The sequence below is a fragment of the Stenella coeruleoalba genome, assembly GCF_951394435.1.
Source record: "Stenella coeruleoalba genome assembly, chromosome: 15".
Lineage (NCBI taxonomy): Eukaryota > Metazoa > Chordata > Mammalia > Artiodactyla > Delphinidae > Stenella > Stenella coeruleoalba.
This window is the reverse complement of record NC_137161.1, coordinates 83870783-83894660: the sequence shown is the minus strand read 5'-3', so window position 1 is coordinate 83894660 and position 23878 is coordinate 83870783. Positions and strand designations below refer to the sequence as shown.

General features: G+C 41.2%; 1 protein-coding gene across 1 annotated transcript; it reads right to left on the bottom strand.

The window, feature by feature from the left end:
• Nucleotides 1–293: 293 nt before the first annotated feature.
• Nucleotides 294–23130, bottom strand: RBAK (RB associated KRAB zinc finger). Its single transcript, XM_079945105.1, has 5 exons — nt 22644–23130; nt 21584–21641; nt 10949–11075; nt 10583–10678; nt 294–6978 (listed from the first exon to the last, which is right to left on the bottom strand). The coding sequence occupies exons 2-5, from the start codon at nt 21596–21598 to the stop codon at nt 5072–5074; spliced, it is 2145 nt and encodes a 714-aa protein (XP_079801231.1). The 5' UTR covers nt 21599–21641; nt 22644–23130; the 3' UTR covers nt 294–5071.
• Between the last annotated feature and the right edge of the window lie 748 nt (nt 23131–23878).

Below are 23878 nucleotides of genomic sequence, written 5' to 3'. Positions count from 1 at the left end.
CAAGGGGGTTGATTTCTTTAATGTGAAAGAAAATTTATTTTTTTTGTTATAATTACCACTGTGGCGACTGGGGAGGGTTACTTTTTTCTTTGTGGCCTTCATATAACTTAATTTGGGGAACACTGTGACGCTGTCATTGCCATGTTTCCCCTCTTTACAGGGATCAGGTGGGGGACTTCCCTGGTGGCGCAGTGGTTAAGAATCCACCTGCCAACGCAGGAGGCACAGACTCGAGCCCTGGTCAGGGAAGATCCCACATGCCGCGGAGTAACTAAGCCCGTACGCCACAACTATTGAGTCTGCGCTCTAGAGCCCACAAGCCCCAACTACTGAGCCCACGTGCCACAACTACTGAAGCCCGTGCGCCTAGAGCCTGTGCTCCGCAACAAGAGAAGCCACAGCAATGAGAAGCCTGTGCACCGCAACGAAGAGTAGCCCCCAATCGCTGCAACTAGAGAAAGCCTGCACGCATCAACGAAGACCCAACACAGCCAAAAATAAAAATAAATGAAATTTAAAATATATATTAAAAAAACAACTAAGTACATAGTCCACACCATCAAATGTCGTAATTCCTCACTGTTGTGCCGTAAACCCAGCCAGCACCCCCCATTCCCCGTGCTGAGTGCTCTTACATTTTATACTGCGAGGTCTTAACTATATCCTTCACTCACTAACATTTGTGCTGTTAACTGCCTATTTTAAATTTGCTGAAAGGATAACTTGAAAACTTAAAAAATTTTTTTATCAAATCAAACTCACCGTTATACTTAACCTCAAAGAAAGCTCACCTCTGTGACAGTGTGATGGTTAAGATGCATCCCAAATTCAGGAATGTAAAAAACAATTCGCCTGAGAAAATATGAAAGGTTTACACACATCAGTTCTTTATTGAAGAGGCAGTCCAGACCTATTTATATGTGCCAGATGCATTTATATATGCAGAATGGTAGGATGACAACATATGTAATGGCCCTGTCACCTTTTCAAATATTTACTGAAAATATACTTTATACTAAGCTTTACGGTCAGTGTAGGAAATCTTAGTAGTTGCCATTAAAACTAAGAGTATTTCCTGCACAAAAATTATGCAAAATCTACCAGTTAATTCCTGTTATGCAGCATACCCATATACATCTAGAAAAATACGGCAAGAGTGCTGAGCGACAAAAATGGTAGACACTTGTGATTTTTAACAACATTTTATGTAAGTGTAATATACATGCAGAAAAACACACAAAGCTTGAGTGCACAGAACACTCAGATATTCAGCACCTAGATTTAGAAACCAATTATTACCAGCACCAGATGAATGCTCCTTGTCAGCCTTGGCCAAGGCTAACCGCTATCCTGATTTCTAACTGCATAGCCAAGTTTTACCTGTTCTTATACTTTACCTGTTTGCTTTTGTGTCTAGATTCCTTCATTTAACATTCTTCGTGAAATTGAGCTGCTATTGCCTGTGCTTACTACCCATTCATTCTCCTTGCCTTAGAGTGTTCTGTGGCGGAAACACACCACTGACGTTCAAAGTTCTACTGCATAGGTAGGTGCCTTCAGAGTTGTTTTTTGAAGTTTTAGGTCATGAAAATTCTAGGACATGTCCCTTGGTGGACATATACATGCACAGTGGACACATTCATGCATGTCTGCTAGGTTTGGGTTTGTTAAAAGGGTACAAACACAGGTTTGCTCGAAGTGCCAGCTTTCCAAAATGGCTCTATCAATGGGCAATACCAACAGGAGTGTAGGCAAGTTCCTGTTACGTTCTTGCCAAATCTTGCTTTTTCATGCTTTTCATTTTAACCATTTCAGAGGGTGGCAGTAGTGCCACACAGGGTTTTAAATCCGCCTTTTCCAAGATTATTAATAAAATTAACATACCTTTTCATATGTTTACTGGCCATGTGGATAGCCTCTTTTATGAAGTGGACATCCAAGTCTTTTGCCCATTTTTTTTTTCTTGTAGATTTGTAGGTGTTATTTTAGATCAGGGGTCAGCAACTATGGCCTGCTGGCCAAATCCTGTCCTCCACCAGTATCTGTGAATAAAGTCTTATTGGGACATAGCCACGTTCATTCGTTTTTGTCTTATTTATGGCTTTCACACTACGACAGCAAAGTTGAGTAGTCGTGAGTGAAACTGTGTAGCCCACAAAGCCCTATATATATATATATATATATATATATATATATATATATATATATATATTTTATTTTTTTTTTGGTGGTACACGGGTCTCTTACTGTTGTGGCCTCTCCCGTTGCGGAGCACAGGCTCCGGACGCGCAGGCTCAGCGGCCATGGCTCACGGGCCCAGCCGCTCTGCGGCATGTGGGATCTTCCCGGACCGGGGCACGAACCCGTGTCCCCTGCATCGGCAGGTGGACTCTCAACAACTGCACCACCAGGGAAGCCCAAAGCCCCAAATATTAATACTATCTGGCCCCTCCCCAAAAACGTTTACCAAGCCCTCTTCTGCACTCGATTCTGCTGCCATGTATTTGAGTTGCAAATATCTTCTCCCCTCTGTGGTCTGCCTGTTCACTTTCTCAATGGTGGCTTTTTGAGAAACAGAAGTTCTTTAATGTAATATACTCAAATTAACAAGTTTTATTTTATGATTCAGTGCTTTTTGGGTCTTAAGAAAACTGCTTGCTGTAAGGTTATAGTCTTCTTATAGCTTTATTATTTCACATTTCATACTTAAAACTGCACTCCACCTCAATTGATTTTTCTATTTTCTATTAAATTATGAAATTTAAATGACGACAGAGCATTTAGTGGAAAGAACATCCTTTCCCACATTACGATGCATTATTACCTTCACCAAAAGTCAGGTGACTGAATTACATTTGGGTGTTTCTGGAATCTTTATTCTGTTCCACTGGTCAATTTGTTTATCTTTGTGCCATTACCACACTATCATAATTCCTATGGCTTTGTAACAGTTCTTGATATCTAGCACTATAAGTTCTCTAGTTCTGTCTATTCTAGAAGATAGCTTTGACTATTATTGGTCTTCTGAATTTTCACATGAATCTGAGAATTTTCAGTTATAAAAACTTGCTAGGATTTTGATTAAGATTGCATTGAATATATGAATTAATTTGGGGAAAACTGACATCTTGTTAAGATTGTCTTGCAATCCATGAACAGGATATATCCCTCTTACTGTTCTGTAATTTTTTTTTCCCCTGGATACAATTCTTGAAAATACAGTGTTAGGTAATTTTCCCCCCAGGCACTTAAGGATTTCTGATATCACTGTAAGTGACATTGTTTTAAAACTTTTCATTTTCTGTGTTCGTTGCTGGTATATTAAAAACCAATTTTTGCATAATGACCTTGTATGTGGAGATTCTGCTCAATTCTAATTGTCTGAATATTCCCTAGAATTTCCTATGTATAAAAGCATATCATCTGCAAATAAAAGTTTTACTTCTAATCCTTAAGCCTTTTCATTCTTTTGCTTCCCCTACTTTCCTGGCTAGGTCCTTCTACACAATACTGAATAAAATTAGTCATAGCAGATAACCTTGTCTCGTTTTTTGATCTTGGGAGAAAACTTTCAATATTTCACCATTTGATATGCTGTTTGTTGTAGTATAAGATACTCTTCAGCCAATAAAGGAAGTTCCCTTCTATCCATAGTTTGCTAAGAACACAAATGGATATTGATTTCACCACGCTTCCTGCATACTAGACTACTTTTCTTCAATGTGATATATTACAGTGATTTTTTTTTTTCTTATTAAAACACCCTCACATTCCTGGAGTAAGATCCATTTGATCACTGTTTTACCTTTTTTCCAGAAATGGTCTGTTGTGCTAACCTAGGATTTGGTCATGTGACCACTATAAACGAGTTACTGGTGATCATAATGAAATTAGCATGACTGATTTAGTTTACTCAGGATTTACCCTCCGTGTCTTGTGAATAGTAGATACCTAAACTCTTCCAGCAAGTAAAGAGAGGGAGGACACTGAGGTTAATCAACAAAAAATGTCTGCTAGAAGCTTGCATTAATTTGTTCCAAAATACTGGGACTAAGAGACAATGCACAAAATAATGACACCGTATTCATATCAAATAAAAGCACAGGTAAAATTTCTGAATTACAAAATAGTGGCATACTGCACGCTCAAACCTATGGGTTAAAAAACAAGAGTGGTAGGAGAGCTGGGCCTATGTTATAGAGCATGAGCAGTACAGCCATCCTTCACTGAACAGACTAGATTCCAAATCATCTATGCATAGTTTATGAAAATAGTATTTTTAAGTCTTTTTTGCTCAAATGCAGTTGGAAACTTTACAAAAATCACTGGTTCCTCTCTTGATGAAGCACTCATTAAAAACCATTTGTAAATGCCTCTAAAGAACAGAAAACTATGTATTTAACTATTCTATACCTATCAAACATCTCACCAACAATATGTCCTACATTAGTACATTTTGCCATCTTAATACTCAAATAAGAATACTGCCTTTTCACAAATTATTCAAATCCCAACTGGCAGAGTTGCATAGAATTAATCACATTTTGGAAACGTGATAGAAACCGCCATATACATATTTAATGCTACGATCCTCATAATCAACTCCAGAAGATTTTAAAACTTCATTTTCTGCAATGAAGGTTTATTCAGAGCTGATAGCTTCTGATGTCATTCCTTAAAACATCTGATTTTATATCAGAAATATGGCTTTTAGTATAACAATTTCCATGACAATGTATTTTCCACATTCATCACTTTGACAGGTTTCGCCTTGGTATGATTCCCTGATATGTGAATACAATTGGAATCCAAAATAAATATTAAATATTTATAGAGTTTCACTCTTGTATAAACTGTCTAGTGTCCAATGAGTTGTAGGGTCTTGCTGAAGGTTTTGCTTCTTGTTGCAGTTTTAGGGATTCTTCTCTATGAAAATTCAGATTAGAATAAATCTAACATCTAAATGCTTTTCCTCATTCAGAAACATGAACTCTCAGACAGTGATATCTGACTCCCAACTGACTTCCCATACTCATTATGTGCAGAGGGTTTTCTAAAATGAGATCTGACTTCAGAGGAGCATTCCCATGTCAAGTACGTTCATATTCCCTCTCCTGTGAATTCTCTGATGGCTATTGAAGGCTGACCTGTGATGGAACTTTTTCCCACATTCATTACATTCATAGGGCTTCTCTCCTGAATGAGTTCTATAATGCACAGTGAGGTATGACTTCTGAGAAAAGACTTTCCCACATTCGTTACATTCATAGGGCTTCTCTCCTGAATGGCTTCTATAGTGTACGGTGAGGTTTGACATCCGAGAGAAAACTTTCCCACACTTACTACATTCATAGGGCTTCTCTCCTGAATGAATTCTATGATGTATAGTGAGGTAAGACTTCTGAGAGAAGAACTTCCCACATTCATAACACTCGTAGGGTTTCTCTCCTGTGTGGACTCTTTGATGTCTAAAGAGGGATGAGTTATGGGAGAAGGTTTTCCCACATTCGTTACATCCGTAGGGCTTCTCTTCTGAATGGCTTCTATAATGTATAGTATAGTATGACAGCTCAGAGAACAATTTCCCGCATATGTTACATTCATAGGACTTTTCCCCTTTGGGAAGTGACTGGTGCCCATCAAAGGCTGAATTTTCAAGTAAGGTTTTCCCACATTCACTACATTCATAGGGCTTCTCTCCTAAGTGAGTTGTGTGATGGTTGGTGAGATATGAGAACTTTCCACACTCACTACATTCGTGGGGTTTCTCATCTGTGTGTACTTTCCGATGTCTAATGAAGGCTGAGTTTAGATTGAAGGTTTTGCCACATTCATTGCATTCATAGGGCTTCTCTTCTAAATGACTTCTGTAATGGATAGTGAGGTATGACACCCGAGAAAAGAATTTCCCACATTCACTACACTGATAGGGTTTCTCTCCTGTGTGTGTTCTCTGATGGGTAATAAGGGTGGATTTTCGGTAATAGGATTTCCCACATTCATTACACTTATAAAGTTTCTCTCCCGTGTGCGTTCTCTGATGGTCACTGAGGGCTGACTTGCGGGAGAAGGATTTGCCACATTCGTTACATGGATACGGTCTCTCTCCTGAATGGTTTCTCTGGTGTAAGGTGAGATGTGTCTTTTGGCAGAAGGTTTTCCCACATTCATTACATTCATAGGGTTTCTCTCCTGAGTGAGTCCTCAGGTGTTGAGTGAGGTGTAACTTCTGACAGAAGGTTTTTCCGCACTCATTGCATTTATAGGGCTTCTCCTCTAAGTGTGATCTCCGATGTACAGTGAGGGTTCCTTTTTGGCTGAAGGATTTCCCACATACGTTACATTCGTAAGGTTTCTCTCCTGTGTGAGCCCTCTGGTGTATAATGAATTTTGACTTTTTACAGAAGGATTTCCCACACTCACTGCATTCAAAGGGCTTCAATTCCATCTGTGATCTCTGGTATACATTAAAACTTGACATCTGGATGAAGTCTGATCCAGAATCATTCCAATCATAGGGCTTCTCCCCCATATAAGCTCTCTTATGAGTAATGAAAACAGCTTCATTGTCTAAGGCTTCTGTGCATTCATTATATTCAAAGGGTTTCTCCAAAATACTAATTTTCTGAATACTTTCTTCATTTTGAGAAAAGGCTTCCCCATTTTGATGAAATTCATAGAGTTTCTCTCCATGAAATGTTTTCCCACATTCACTACACTCATCAGGTTTCTCTCTTGCATAGCTTCCATCACTAATAATTAATTCTGAAGTAGATCCCAAAGTCTTTCCACATGAGACACAATTATGAGACATTAGGTTTGAAGGAACAAGGCTTATTTCCATGTTGTAAGTTTTATCAAATGCAACCTCTCTCTCCTCAGTCAGGGTTCTGCTGTTGATAGAAACAGCTTGCCTTGAACATTCGTCTTTATTTTCTTGGGCTCTCTCCATCAGGTCATCAACTTTCCAGACTTCTTCTAAAAAGGAATAAAATTAAACAAACCTTGTGAATCTGAACATACCAGTTATAGAATGGGAGCAGTACTCAAGGGCCTACTGTGGGCTTGACTCTGGCTTTAGGGTCAATCTCCACAAATAAAATTATCAGTATATAATCCTCTTTCCCCCTTGATTTGTCATATAAGACAAACAGACAGACATGGGGGGTGGGGGAGGGATGGGGAAAGGATGAGAGCAGGATAGGACTCAGCAGTAGAAGAAAGAGTAAATTCACACTGAACACAAGTACCTTTGTTACTTTACAAATATGTTCAAAACTTTGGTAGGAAACGTGAAATAAACCCAAGAAATGATGAGCAGAGGACAAAGTCACTGAAGGGGTCCCAGATCGAGGCTGAAACGGGAGGACTGAGAGCAAGTGGGATTCGTGGGAAAGCAAGAACAATTACTGGATGTATAATCCTAGGAAATATTCAAGTATGGATTATGTTTGGGAGAAACAGATCACAATGTATATTAAACTATATAATATCACTTCATACCAAGATTAGCATGGTAACATGCTCACTAACCTAGACCCTTCCAAAATCTTTGCCTTTCTCTTCTGCACATAAATCCAAATAAACATTCTAAATGCTCCAATTTCCTCATGTTTAGAGACAGTCCCACAACCAGGGCTCCAACTCCCTTGCCCTGACTTACGCTGACCTATAAGGAGAGACCCAGGCACATAAATGTCTGTAAGAAACCTAAGTAGACCAATCTCTCCAGTAAGATCAGCTCTCTGGAGAGTCCTGTGGTCTCCTTTAACACTAAGTGACTTGTCTACAACACAGTGCACAGTGGCTACAAGCACCAGGACCCCAACTCCAATGCGTCATAGGCTGGGGGACCTGGGCAAGTTACTTAACTGTGATGCAGTTTTGCTCACCTGAAATGTGGACAAGAGCTCCTAACACATAGGGCTGGGCAAAGACTATTGATACATTAGTTAGCACATGTTAATGCTTAGAACAGTGACACAAAACAAATGCTCAGTAAGTTTTTCCGTGAATTTTCTTTCAATCTGCTGACTTAAATTTACCAAAACCAGTCATGTTCCTGACATAATACTATAGCTTAAGTCTAAATACAAACAAGAGTTCCCATACTCTCAGGTTTCATTTGGTGTAAAATCTTCAATATCAGATTTCTAAAGTAGCCCCTACAATATCAACTTTTATTTCCATGTATTTTACATGTTTTTGGATCTTTTGAACTATGTTTAGTTGCTCTCATCCACATTCAACACAACACTAACAGTTCTGGGCTCAGAAATCTACAACATCCCTGTGCCCAAATACCAGCAGAAAAAAAAAAAAGTTATCCTTTACCAGTAAAATTTTCATTACCTAGATTCACAATATATATTCAAACTAGCATTGTACTCATCTTCCAAAAACACCTTCTGCTCCAGGAAGCCTGGGCACTGCCCTGCTCACGCCCAACCACAAGTCTGCACATGCTCTTGTTCACTCAACCTGACTTCCAGCCTGGTACGTACTCAAAACCTAGCTATGTTTCAGGAGAAGCCTTAAAATATTTATAAAGTCTCTTTCCAACTTTTTGAAGCTCTCCTTCCCTTAAATTTTAAAATAGCCTTAACACAAAGTTATATATCATGTATTTGATTATGAACATTCCGTTTGAAAGCTAATTTTAAACTAGTTCATGCAGCTGTGCTCTCCTTTCCTAACTCAAACCTCTGCTTGTCAAAAGTATGACCACACTTGCTATTTTTTTAAATCTGTCCAACAGAAATTAAAGTAGTAGTTTCTAATCTGAATCAAATGGGGTGCTTTCAGGTTAGACTCTAACTCCCAGCAGTTTTTTCAGAATCCGCAGTTCAGAATAAATTCTCTCTCAAAAGAAGCTCATCAGTGAGCAAATGGAGCATCTTCTACATGTTACACAGAAAAGCAGAGTACTAAGACCCTTCCTTTTTGTAGGGTTATAATTCAGGTCGAGAAAGGAGCTTAAGCGACAAACACTTGCCATTACACATCAGAGTGCACAATCCTGTGCTAACAACCACTACGTGGAGGGGCCATGAAGAGAAAGGAAAGACTGGATGAAGAGCGAGAAATGAGGGAAACTTCAAGCAGGAGTTGAACTTTCAAGGTCAAATTTAAAGGATAAAGTTCTAGAGATTCTGTTGGACAACAATGTGAATACAGTTAACACCACTAAACTGTTCACTTAAAAATGGTTAAAATGGTAAATTTTATGGGGTTTTTTTTTTTTTCCAAACTACAACTAAGGAAGGAAAGAAGGGAGAACAGAGGGAAAGAAGATGTATCATCTGGGAGAGCAGAGGGACAACTAAGCAGGGACACCTCTGCTTAGTTTGAATGGAAGACATTTAGAAATCTAGACTAAATGGCATTTGACAAGAGTTGGGGGAAACAGGACATTCATTTTGATATGTAACATTGCACCACACTGTGGGGGATTGAGGAGAACTTAAATTCTACTTAAGAAGAAACAGAATAGTTATAGGCTTATCTTCTGAGCCTAGTGATAAGATCAACTGTATGTTTCAAATGAACAGATTTTGCAATTTCCAAATAGGATTCACTGTAATCCAGGTACGTATGAGAAAATACTGTTTACACCAATGTCAAAAGAAACTGAGAATATGCAGAAAAATTTTAAGGCATTTCATAAAAGACAAAAACAGGAACAAGGCAGAAAAGACAAGTACAACGTAATAAATTAAGGGACTTGGGGAAGATGCACAGAATTCGCGGTTTGGAAAGGTCAGTTTATCATCAGATGTGCTAAGGAAGAAGGAAGGGGACGATCCTTCCTGTGCTATTGTTCTGTCAGGTAAGAGTTAAAGAGGCTACAGGTTACAGATGTTGGGTATCAATTTGGATGAGCAACATAAATAAAAAAGTCTTCAAAGTTGAGGCTAGATGAACGCTTTTATGGGATACAAAGAAGACTAAAGAAGTGGAAGACAGGTCCTAGGGGCTCCTGAGGAGGCCAGAGAAGAATGGGAATTCACTGATGAAATAAACTCTTCCTGAACATCTGCTGCCGACACAGGGATGGGCAGACAGACGGGACAGGAAGGAGCATTTGGGAAAGAGGACGGCCCAACTCGTGCTGTGTCACCGAGGATGGGCTTCAGGGACAGTGACCAGTGCACCCACGGCGAGGAGGGGACCACGCTGGGTGTCTGAGGGCCTAGAGGGGGGCATGAAACTGGGGTGGAACACAAACCGGAGGCGTTTCACAGCAAGGAAGGAAAGAAAATGGAAGATAAAAAGAATGACCAGGAAAGTCTCCAGTTAACTTTTCTGTCAGACTTTTGAGAGCCTGAAAACAAAGGAATTCTGTGATAATAGGGAGGTTAGTCACGGACAGTATGAGAGGAAGAGGGAGTGAATGCACCCTCAGTCCTAGAAGACACGGAAATCCTGTAAAATGTAAGGCCGGTGCAAAATCAGAAAGGGAGTGTGCACATACATGGTGGAGGGCAAGTGCTATTGGTGCCAGGAGGTGAGATTTAGGGCATCTGTGGTCACTCCAGAGGACCGGAGCGACCATTTACAAATTCACACTCCACCACCTCACCTGGGTGAAACTGCCGTGGGAACTCGCCATCTGCTACCCAAGGCTCCTCTCCCTGCTCCAACTTGAGGATCACGTTCGGTTTGGTGCTGTCGTACCCTGTGGATGAGAAAGAGCCAACTTGGACCTGCTGCTCGGCTCTGGGTCTCTGAGTAGAAGGTGCTGCCTCAGAGGCCAAAAAATAAAGCGTCTATTTTGCACCTAATCGAAATCAGAACCTTTTGATCGATAAGCAAATAAACAAATACTTTATCTGGTGCCCAGAAAAAAATTAAACAGTCTCATCACTGATTTCTTCGAAGTCAAGCATAAAATCCTTAAACTGGAAGCCCCCGCAGAGAAGCAACTCAGAAAGCAGGCTCTCCTCACCCACGGAGACCAGATGGCTGTAGTTCTCCAGCATCACATCCCTGTAGGTTGTCTTCTCATCAGGGTCCAGCTGCTGCCACTCCTCCTGAGTGAAGTCCACGGCCACGTCCGTGAATGACACTGGCCCCTGCAATGGCACCGTGATGGGAACTGGGTGACGTGGAGAAGACTTATGGGAACAAGAGCTCACCCGGCTCACCGGGAAAGTCAACTACGGACCCTGATTGTTACAGATCGTGGGAGGAAAACAAGCCATATTAGAAACACACTGCCTTGGGGTTCCTTAATGTGTCAAACAAACGAACCAGCCAAAAAACCTCTCAAACCAAAAAAAAAGAGCTCCAATTTTGCAACTGAAGTATCTGAGTTCTGGGGACATAAGTTAATGAACCACCACTCCGGCTCTCACTCAAAGAGCTTACAGCCCGGCGAGGAGACACTGGCTAAGTGAACACGGACATTTCTCTCCTTGTTGCTCTCTTCAGCAGCCTCTGCTGGCTGGGCCCCCTCCCCCTCCCTCCTCATGCTGGCGCGGCCCAGGACTCGGGCCATCCCGGTTCAACTTTTTCATCCTCTGGCCCCTCCATTCTTACAGCCAGCTACCTGGACCCATCTGCTTGGCTAAGTTTTCTAGTACTTCCTTCAAGCGGTGTCTCAAACATCACATTGTGGCAGCAATGAAAATCTGTTGCTTGAAAGACTGCCCGAGGTATCAGCGTGACACACACAAGGTGGAGCATGGTCTAACACGAGAGAAGTAAACTACTTTAATTTTATGCTGGCAGACGAGGCTCCGCAGGCTCAGCCGGGTGTTCTACAGGATTCAGGGGAGAGAAGAGGACGCAGTGTAAAAAGTACCCATGGCAAAACCTGCAGCAGCACCAATACTTAAGAGGTTGGCACAGGGCAGAGACCAAGAAGGCACTTTCTCGAGGGCAGCTTTTGGACAGGAAGAGTTGCCTCTAATTCAAGAGAGTAAACGAACATATGCAAGTATTGGGTTGGCCAAAATGTTCGTTCAGGAAACCCAAACAAACGTTTTGGCCAACCCAATACTTTCCTGCCTCAAAAACAAGACAAAAACCCAAAAAGCCCAATTCAAAGAAATATAAAAGTAGTGTTCTCATAAGAGCACTGGAACACAGAAGTTACCAACAGCAGGAAAGTTTCTGAGGAAATTCTTGATTTATCGAGTAGAGCAGATGAGAAACCAGGACCACGGAACACACTCACACAGGGGCAGAGGCGGGACTGCAGCAAAAGTGACAGCAGGCTCACCACCAGAGCCCTGGAAAATCTCCAGGCCCATCCAGGGGGCCTAGGGTTCCTGCAGCAGTAGAGTGACTGGTTGACAGAGGAATGACTCACACAATCGACCAAGCAGCTTGACAGGCTTCCTGTTCTCACTGCACAGAGCAGCCAGATCCACTCAGACTGTGTCGACAGCCCCTGGCCGTGGGCTCGGGGGACAGAGATGGAGCCGGGACCCCTGCAATGAGGGTGATCACACATTCACTGTCCAAACGGAAAACTGCTGTCTGGGACGAAGGATAAACCCGACAGGACACCAGGAAAGGAGGTGCAACCCAAGACTATGTCAGGCACGTCTAGACAAAAAGCCAACTGTTTCCATGTTGGACATGGACGTTTCTCCTAAAGCAACTCTTAGAAGACTACTCTCACCATAAAGCACCTGAGCAACTTAACGTTGTCTGCCGACTTGCCACCAGTTCAAAATGCAGTAGTGCCCACAGGTTCTGTGCATCAGAAGACACAGTTGACAAAGAATAAGGGAGATCAAGGAATGGGAGAAAACATTTGCAAATCACGTATCTGCTAAGGGGTTGGTATCTAGAATATATATAAGGAAACCATAAACAAAATGAAAAGACAACCCTCAGAATGGGAGAAAGTATTTGCAAATGAAGCAGCTGACAAAGGATTAAAAGCAGCTCATGCAGCTCAATATCAAAAAAACAAACAACCCAATCAAAAAATGGGTGGAAGAACACATGAAAACATGCTCAACATCACTAGTTATTAGAGAAATGCAAGTCAAAACTACAATGATCACCTCACACCAGTCAGAATGGCCATCATCAAAAAATCTACAAACAGTAAATGCTGGAGGGCTTCCCTGGTGGCACAGTGGTTAAGAATCTGCCTGTCAATGTAGGGGACACGGGTTCGAGCCCTGGGCCGGGAAGATCCCACATGCTGCAGAGCAACTAAGCCCGTACGCCACAACTACTGAGCCTGCGCTCTAGAGCTCACAAGCCACAACTACAGAATCCCGTGCACCTAGAGCCCGTGCTCCGCAAGAGAAGCTACCGCAACCAAGAATAGCCCCCATTCACCGCAACTAGAGAAAGCCTGCGCACAGCAATGAAGACCCAATGCAGCCAAAAATAAATAAATAAAATAAATTAAAAAAAAACAAAAATAAATGCTGGAGAGGATGTGGAGAAAAAGGAACCCTCTTACACTGTTGATGGGAATGTAAATTGATACAGCCACTATGGAGAACAGTATGGAGGTTCCTTAAAAACTAAAAATAGAACTACCATATGACCCAGTAATCCCACTCCTGGGCATATACCTGGAGAAAACCATAATTCAAAAAGATACATGCACCCCAATGTTCATTGCAGCACTATTTACAACAGTCAAAACATTGAAGTAACCTAAATGTTCATCAACAGAAGAATAGATAAAGAAGATGTGGTACATATATACAATGGAATATTACTCAGCCATAAAAAGGAACAAAATTGTGCCATTTGCAGAGACGTGGATGGACCTAGAGACTGCCAGACAGAGTGAAGTCAGAAAGAGAAAAACAAGTATCATATGATATCACTTATATGTGGAATCTAGAAAAATGATACAGATGAACTTATTTGCAAAGCAGAAATAGAGACACAGAGGTAAAGGATGTATGGATACCAAGGGGGTAGGGGGCGATAAGATGAATTGGGAGGTTAGGATTGACACATATACACTACTATGTATAAAATATATAACTAATGAGAACCTACTGTATATCACAGGGAACTCTACTCAATGCTCTGTGGTAACCTAAATGGGAAGGAAATCCAAAAAACGGGGTATGTGTATACGTATAGCTGATTCACTTTGCTGTACAGCTGAAACTAACACAACACTGTAAATTTATACTCCAATAAAAATTAATTAAAAAAAATTTAGAATATACAGAGAACTCCTAAAACTCAACAACAAAAACAACAGTTTTAAAACAAAGTGAAATAAATAAAATAAAATTTTGAAAAATGGGCAAAGCACTTGAATAGACATTTCTCCAAATAAGTTTTACAAATGACCAATAAGTATATGAAAAAGATGTTGAACATCACTAATAGGGAAATGAAAATCAAAACTATGAGATACCACCTCATACCCATTAGAACGGCTACTATAAAAAAAACGAGAAAATTACAAGTATTGGAGAAATTGGAACCCTTGTGCACTGTTAGTGAAAATGTAAAATGGTGCAGCTGCTGTGCAAAACAGCATGGTGGTTCCTCAAAAAATGAAAAACAGAATTAACATATGATCCAGCAATTCCACTTCTGGGTCTATACCCCCCAAATATGAAAGCAAAGACTTAAAGAGGTATCTGTATACCTAGGTTCACAGCAGCATTATTCACAATAGCTAAAATGTGGGAATAACCCAAGTGTCCATCGATGGACAAATGGTTAACAAAATGTAATATACATACACAGTGGAGTATGATTCAGCCTTAAAAAGGCAGGAAATTCTGACATCTGCTACCACATGAATGAATTTTAAGGACATTAAGCGGAGTGAAATGAGCTTAATGGAAGGACAAATACTGTAGGATTCCGCTTAGATGAGGTATTTAGTCAAAATACTAGAGACAGAGAGTAAAATGGTGGTTGCCATGGGCTGGGGAGGGAGAAATGGGAAGTTACTGTTTACTGGGGGCAGAGTGTCAGTTCTGGAAGATGAGAAACACTCTCGAGGTGGATGGTGGTGATGACTGCACAACATTATGAATGGCCTTAATACCACTCTACTGTACACTAAAAAATGGTTAGGATGGGTGGGAGGGAGACGCAAGAGAGAGGAGATATGGGGATATATGTATCCGTATAGCTGATTCATTTTGTTATAAAGCAGAAACTAACACACCCTTGTAAAGCAATTATACTACAATAAAGATGTTAAAGGAAAAAAAAGGTTAGGATACTAAATTTATGTTATGTGTATTTTACCACAATAAAAAAAAGTGGAAAGAAAAAAAAATGCAGTGATGCCTCTCTAATTACACACCCCTACCCACTCCCTTACAGAGCTTCTGCAGCCATTCCCTCCACAAAGGAAAGAAGAATGAAATGGGGTCATGGGTTGAGTATGTTCACATTAGTTATTAGTAATTCTCTCAAAAAGTGAAATTTAAAAATTAAGAATCATCAGCTAATTGAGAAAACAACATAAATAAAGGATAAGCATCAGGATGAACAACTCAACAATGACTGAACCAAATTCACAAAGGAAACAACTTGCATTTGTGTCTACTGATTTATATTTTTTAATAAATTAAGCAGGATATTGCTTTCAGAAAATGAGAACATTCTGCTAAGAAAAAGCCACTGGAGAATACTTAGAAATTAAAGACTGGATTGTTGAATTTTTAAAAAATCCTCAAGTAAGAAGCTTGAATAATAAATGGGACATAAAATAGATAACTTAGAAAATCTCTCTGAAAACAAGAAATTGAAATGATGAAATTTTGAGATATTGAAGCCAGATCCAACAGATTCAACATTTTCAGAAAGAGATGATAGACGATGAACAAAAAATCATCAAAGGCAGAATGGAAAATGATTCCTGAGGTGAAGATCATAAAAATAAACAAACAAAACAAAACAAAACAAAACATCATCAAAAGGGACCATATAATCTGCAAAGAAAAATACTGGGGAAACAGATCAAGAAATTTCCTGATAAAACATCCAAAATTTAAAAATTAGAGGGAACTCCCTCTAATTGGTTGGGACTTCCCTCTGGTTGGGACTTGGCGCTTTTGCTACGGGGGCCTGGGTTCAATCCCTGGTTGGGGAGCTGGCATCTCGCAAGCTGCACAGCCAAAAAAAAAAGAAAAAGAAAAAGAAAAGGGGGAGGGGGGAATCCTAAAAAGTTACAGAGTGAGTGAAAAAAATACACTAGTTACCCTGGAAACTGACATTCTAATTCTCAACCAAGAGGAAACAATGGAGAACGCCCACAACTTTTAAGGAAAAAGGATTTTGAACCTAGAACTGTACACCAAGCCAAACTATCATTTAAGTCTAAAGACACTATAAAGGTATTTTCAGAAAAGCAAGACAATTTTTGTTGAAGAAAACAGTTTCCTTAAAACAGTCAGTGACAAACTCCTCCGAAACCCGAGAGTTCCAACAAAGACGAACATGGGGATGTAGAAACCTCACTGCATGACCAGCAAAATGGGTTCTCAGTTGTTGGAAGGAGCACTTGTTGGGACTGTAAACATTTAACTTGTATTTTGGAAGGGAACTGCTCAGTAAACATGTTCTATTATCCTACTGTTTATAAAGGGATTTCACCCACTGGTACAGCCACATCTGTGCAGGTCTCACAGCTGAGATTCCCCAAGAGAGCCTAAGATTATCCCAAGGTAAGCCAAATGAGCTTTAACATCACCTATAGGAAGTAATAACCTTCTGGGTTAAGGCAGTCCAGAAGGCAAGAAGTGGCAGGGGTTAGAAGACTGACCAATCAAGCAAATAAATTAAATTACATATCAATATTGCTTCTATCGACACAAGTATCCAAAATGAAATATTAGCAAACAAAATCCAATACCACGTTGAAAAGAAAATACGTAATTACCTAAACAGGACTTACTCCAAGCATATAGACTGGTTTAATATTTGGAAATCCATTAATACAATATGCCATTATAATATAACTAAGAAGAAAAATCTTACATTTCCTAAGATGACGAAAAGACCTCTGACAATATTCAAACGCATACCTAATTAAAAATGTAAAAAACCCTCAAGAAAATAGGAATTGATGGATACTTCACCAACATGAATATACCTATGTATACACATACTCATACCCTAATGTGCACAGTACGTGTGATACATATACACACGGGTACATACATACACTTTTTTGAGTCCAGACACAAACACATATCTATGCTTCAGTCCTCTTAGTTCTAAAGTCAGGACTTACTTAATGGGTAAACAATAGACACATTCTCAGAAAGATTAGAAACAAGGCAAAATGCTCATTATCTCCAATCAGAGAAAACAATTAAAGGCCTAATAAGCAATAAGAAAAAGTGGAACTATTTCTATTCACAGATGATATACTATACCTAGAAAACTCAAAGAATCAACAATGGAACCAAATCAATAAAAAGAATGCTGTTAGGTCACAATATATAGTTAACACACATAAAGACAACAGCCCTCACTATGTAAAAAAGAGTAAAAAGATGTAATTCAAGTGTACACACAGTTTACAATAGCAACAGAAAAAAACTCTTAATAAGAAATATACAAAATCTATACTAGAAAATTTTTAAAACACTCCTGAAAGACAGAGAGGTAGACCTGAACAAATGGAATGATTCTCCTTGTTCTTGAACACACTGTGAAGCACAATAAAAGGAGGCATGCCTTCACCAAGATGTATAAAAATCAAATGGCTAAAAACTAGTGATAAAAAATAAAGAAATAAAGACACGTTATACACAGAGGAACAAAGATGAGGATGACATCAAATTTCTCTTGGAATCAATGTAAGCAAGAAGCCAGTGGAGGAACACATTTAAAGTACTGGAGAATATAAAAAACAGCAATAATCTCTTTAAAAGTGAAGGCAAAATAAAGATATTTTCAGACATACAAGAGCCATAAGAATTCATTATCAACTAGAAGAAATGTTAAAGAAAGTCCTTCAGGCAGAAGGAAAATGACAGCAGATAAAAATGTGGATCTACACAACAGAATGAAGCACCAGAAATGGCAACTATGTATTTTCTTTCATTATTTAAATCTCTTTAAAAGATTAATTAAAAATGACAATGTATCAGGAATTCCCTGGTGGTCCAGTGGTTAGAACTCAGAACTTTAACTGCAGGGGCCCATGTTCAATCCCTGGTCGGGGAACTGAGATCCCACTAGTCACTCGGTTTGACAAAAAAAAAAAAAAACAAACAACAACAAAAAACCCAATGTATTGTGGGATTGGTATTACCTCTAAAAATAAAATGCAACAACAGTATAAAGACCAAGAAGGGAAAAATGGAACTGTAGCTAAGTGATCAGGCATATTACTTGAAGATAAACTATAATAAATTAAAGCTACATACTATAAACACTAAAGCACCCACTAAAATAACAAGTGTTATGGCTAATAACCCAACAAAGGATATAAAATGGAATCACAAAAAAGTCAATCAAACAGAAGGAAGACAAAGAAGATGGGACAAATAGAAAATAAAGACAACAGACTATAACCTAACTGGTTGTATCAATATTCACTTTACAAGTAAATAGTCTAAACACCCCAATTAATAGACAGAAATTATCAAATTGGATAAAAAAAAGAAGACCTAACTATATGCTGTCTACAGCGCTGTACTTCACATATAAAGATGCAAATAGGTTAAAAGTAAAAGGACAGAATAAAACATTGCACACCAACACTACTCAAAAGAAAGCTGGAATGGCTTTATAAGTATCAGAGATTCCATTTCACAGCACAGACCATTGCCAGGATAAAGGAGGCCAATTCACAACAACAAAGTGGTTAATTAATCAGAAGGACCTAATAATCTTAAATGGTTAGGTATCTTCTCACAAAATTCATGAAGCAAAAACTGACAGAATTGCAAGGAGAAACAGACAAAACACAATCGCAGGAGATTTCAATTCCCCCTCTCTCACGACTCATGGGACAAGTCGGCAGAAGGTTAGCAAGGATATGGTGCACCTGCCAAACATTCCCAACTTGATGTTACCGACATTTAGAGAACACTCCACCCACCGAGAGCAGAACAGGCACCCTTCTCAAGTGCACGTGGAGCTTCTCCGAGAGAGACCTATTCTGGGTCATAAATCTTAAAAGAGTCATTATTTATGTAGTGTTCCTGCCGAAAAATCACCATCTAAATCTATGAAAAAACATCGGGGAAACATAAATTCAAAGAATTCTACAAAATAATTGGCCTGTATTCTTCAATTACTATAATGGCATTAAGAAACTATTCCATATTAAACAGACTTAAAAAGCATGAAAACTAAATGCAATTCATAATTCCGGACTGCGTCCTCCATCAAAAATTAAAAATTGCTATAAAGGAAATTACTGGGAAAACTGACAAAACTGGAAGTTGGATGACTGGATGAACTGTAGATTAAAGTATTATATCAAGGGGACTTCCCTGGTGGTCCAGTGGTAAAGAATCCACCTTACAATGCAGAGGACGTGGGTTCGATCCCTGGTCAGGGAACTAAGACCCCACATGCCACAGGGCAACTAAACCCACGCACCACAAGTACTCAGCTCGGGCGCCTCAACTAGAGCCCTCGTGCCGCAAAGTGCAGAGCCCACAAGCTCTGGAAAAGGAGCGCTACAGCTAGAGAGCCGACACGCCCTGAAGCCAGTGCGCCACAACTAGAGAAGAGAAAAACCCCATGCCACAACTAGAGAGAAGCCCATGCGCCACAACAAAGAGCCCACTCACCACAACTAAGACCTGATGCAGCCAAAAATAAGTAATAAATAAATAAATAAAAATAAAGTATTATATCAGGAATTTGCCTGGTGGTCCAGTGTGTAAGACTTCCAATGCAGAGGGCCTGGGGTCGATCCCTGGTTGGGGAACTAGATCCTGCATGCATGCCGCAACTAAGAAGCCTGCAGGCTGCAATGCAGAGTCTGCATGCTGCAACTAAGACATGGCACAGCCAAAATGAATAAATTTTAAAAATTCTTTGAAAAAATAAATAAAGTATTATATCATTGTGAAATTTCCTGAATTCAGTTACCTCTGGCAAGCATACATAAGAAAATATTCTTGATCTTAGGAGATACAACTGAGACATTACAGGGTAAAGGGGCATGACACACTCTCAAACGGTTCAGAAAAAAATATGTTAAAGTTAAAACAATTGCAATGCAGTCAACACAATTCAAGGCTAATCAACTGCAACATATGGGCTCTATTTGTATCCTCATTGAAAAGAAAAAACTGAAAAACATGTAGAAAATTGTGAAACTTTGAACACTAAGAAAAAATGATATTGTGGGTTATCCCCACCCACTTTTTAAAAGACTCATTATTGTTTAAAGATACATACAGAAATACAAGTGAATTTTTTCTAAAGGGTTTTTAAATGAATATTTATTTTTAATTAATTTTATTTATTTATTTTTGGCTGTGTTGGGTCTTCGTTGCTGCATACAGGCTTTCTCTAGTTGCGGTGCGTGCGCTTCTCATTGCGGTGGCTTCTCCTGTTGTGGAGCATGGGCTCTAGGCACGCAGGCTTCAGTAGTTGTGGCACAAAGGCTCAGTAGTTGTGGCTCGGGGGCTCTAGAGCGCAGGCTCAGTAGCTGTGGCGCACGGGCTTAGTTGTTCTGCAGCATGTGGAATCTTCCCGGACTAGGGCTCAAACCCGTGTCCCGTGCACTGGCAGGCGGATTCTTAACCACTGTGCCACCAGGGAAGTCCCAAATGAATTTTTTTTAAAGCCAAGAAAAGGGAGACTCCATGAGTTTGGCAGTAACAGATGTCAAAGGCAGATGGATGGTCAGGAGAGGTAAGGACCTGAAAATGTCCACTGGATTTGACTATAATTAGGTCACTGCTAATCTTTACCAACAGATTCAGGAGAGTGGTAAGGACAAAACCAAGACACCGAGAATTAAAATGGGAATGGGAAGTGAAAACACCTTATTGGAGAATATCTGTCTGTACTGTGTGCTGTACAACCCCCCAAAAACACACTAACAGAAATATCTGAAGGATGAGAAGGCCATTCCATGACTTAGGTTTTAGCCTTGGACTAAATAGTAAAAATGTAAACAGGTCTACTTGGATCACAATATTTTGGAGCCTGGAAAAATCACATGCACCAAGTTCCCGTTGGGCAGCAGGCCCACTGCTAAGATAAACAATAAGTCTAAGTCATATACTGAAATGATTTGATGCCTGTTATTAGGAGAGCTATCCACAATTACTTCAACTTCAACAAACAAATTTTTCCAGGTCTTAGGAAATCTTTGAAATCCACAAGTAACAAAAATGCTTTCTTCTTATAGTCAACACAAATCACACGATGGATGGTATCTTCCTTTTTCTATAACTGTCAAGAACATGAGTCATATTTGCAGCTCAATTCCAGTAGCCTTAAAGCATCATACTACCTATATGTGTGAACCTGACAACAACTACGTGCCGCCCTGACTCTGTAACAACTGTATTTTATGTGATAATGTCTTTTACCTATTTCTACCTTCACGTTTTAAAATGTGGATCCTTATACACCTCCTAAAATGCATTACAAAACAAAGTGGGGGAATACATACACCGACAGGAAAACTCACCTGGGATTCATTCATTTTCTGCTGCTCTTGGAAAAATCGTAGACTGTAAACGGTGGACCTAGAGGAAGGGAAGCAAGTAACTGAAGTGCTGAGTAACCTGACCTGCCCAGGCAGGAACCTCCTGCATCAGGACCATCAAAGAAAGTCCAATAAAATGACACCCTATGAACATTCAAGAGGCTAAAAGGGTCCTACAAGAGAAACACACACCTGTACCTTTCCAACACCAACATGATCAAGTTACTCTCATTGGTGAATATGAACGACTGTTTCAAAGAGTTAAATTAAAAATGCAAATAAAAAAAATTTCCCTGTGACACTACTTAAGTATTTTCTTATTGTCTCTTTGAATTGATTAAAATCAAAGATTCCACAGTAAGGGAGAATGTAAGCTCTCAAAAGTGGGATAAACATGCATCAAGGCACCGCACTGTTTGTAAATCATCTGACTCAATTTGGTTACCGCTGCACTTCTGAGTGTTTTATTATGAAACTGACGTTAAGTGGACAGAACACCTGCCCTAGGAGTTTGGAGTCCTGTTAGCGACCCCACATGCACACCCGGTGAGGATCTGGGACAAGTCACCTCCCTTCTCAGGCCCAATCTCTTCCTTCCTCAAGCGAGGCAGCAGGACAGAAGCCTTGCAGACTCATCCTGCACTAACTACACTGTGCGACTCCACAGGGCACAACCCAGGGGGGCAGCGGACGCTTAGATTAGACAACCAAGGTGCTGATGGGCCTTGAGAGACACGTGCGAGATGCCGAGACGGCGACAGGAGGACAAGGAGGATCGGGGTTGGACGGAGGGGTGGACGCGCCACGTCCCGGCCGAGCCTGCGGCCCCTGCTCCCCCAGAACACCGGGTGCTCACAAGTCCCAGGGGAGCCCCATCCGGAGCTCCCGGCCCTGCTCTCCAGTCCGGCCCATCCACCTCGGGGAAGCGGTCAAACCCTCCCGGTCGTTCTCCCGCGGGGCCCGGGGTGGGCTACCCCAAGTCCCGCTCTCCAACGGCCGCAGGGTCCACAACCGCCTACAGGCCCGCAGACGCAACACCTACCTCGTCGAGACTAGCTGACCGGCCCCGGGCTCCCGAGGCTCCGGTCCGGGGGCTGCTCCTCCGGCGCGCTCCTCTCACGGATCGCTCCGCCTCCCGAGACCACTGGGCCAGAGAAGCCGGCTCTGGGCCTACGGCACAAGCTCCCTTCAGGCCCACGTCCCTCCCGGGACCTCGCTGTGCCGCGCGCTGCAGACTGCCTGGCACTGCGCCGCCGCCGCCGCCGCCGCCCGGCGGGCCCCTCCGGCCCAGCCCGCGGGCTCCGGAGCTCGCGCTCAGGGGTCCTCGTTCCAGCCTCTGCCCAGCCCACGCGAACCCTCGCCCACACAGCCCGCGCCCTCTGGGTGCCGGCCGGGCCAGACGGCGTCCACCCCTTCAGGCCCCGGAATCCTCGCTCGCCGGAGGCCACAGCCTGGGAACGAAAGCAAGCGGTGACCTGGGCACGGATAGGAAACAAGAGCGGCGCGGCGCAGCGCCGGTGCGCGTGCGCGAACACGCACACAGGGTGAGGCGCACTAGCGCAGGAGGACGCCGGAAGTCCGCCTGCCAAGGCCCGCCCCGGAGAGCGAGACAAATACCAGAACTCTATTTCCCAGAAGTCTCCGCGCCGTCAAGTTAGGGAACGTCTTAAATATCTCCATCTCATCTGGCGGTGAAGAGGTGCTGTGGTGAGAAGTTGGGCCGCCTGGACCAGGGACTCAAATTTCCCCTTACTTTAAGGGAACGTCTGTTATGTCACCGCTTCTCGAGGACTCTTACCTGTGTCCTGGTGCGCTAATCTTTTCCTTACCTTGAATGCTTAAGTCTTAGAATAAGTGTCCACAGACAACTGATAAATAAGGGAAAGGAGTTTATCATGTTAGCTTACTATCATAGTGAGCTATTTAATCAAAATATTAGTGAATAGAACTTAGCGTTAACATAATAGAGTATTAGCCTAGGATACCTTCCTCCCCCTCATAGGGAAAAAGAAACATAGGCTTTCCAAACCACTTTTAATTCGTGAAAACTGTAGAAAAAATCATAAAATACAGAATTGAAAGAAGAAAATTACCCATACCTTTACTTCCTGAAGAGGATTATGTGTGTGGAAAAAAAATTGTGTGTTTCAATGGCCAACTAAGCATTATTGGAGGACATCGCTCTGCGTTGATTTCAGCCCTCTCTCTGTCTTTGAGCTGTTTTACACGTCTTCGAAGGTTGTAGGTAACATGAAATTCTGTCCACTTGGTAGGAAG

Excerpts from the sequence above, each read along its gene's own strand:
- RBAK (XM_079945105.1), bottom strand. Across the intron at positions 10,679-10,948 it reads CAGCCATCTGGTCTCCGTGG|GGTACGACAGCACCAAACCG; the intron begins GTGAGGAGAGCC and ends TCTCATCCACAG. Across the intron at positions 6,979-10,582 it reads CCCACGGCAGTTTCACCCAG|AAGAAGTCTGGAAAGTTGAT; the intron begins GTGAGGTGGTGG and ends ATTCCTTTTTAG.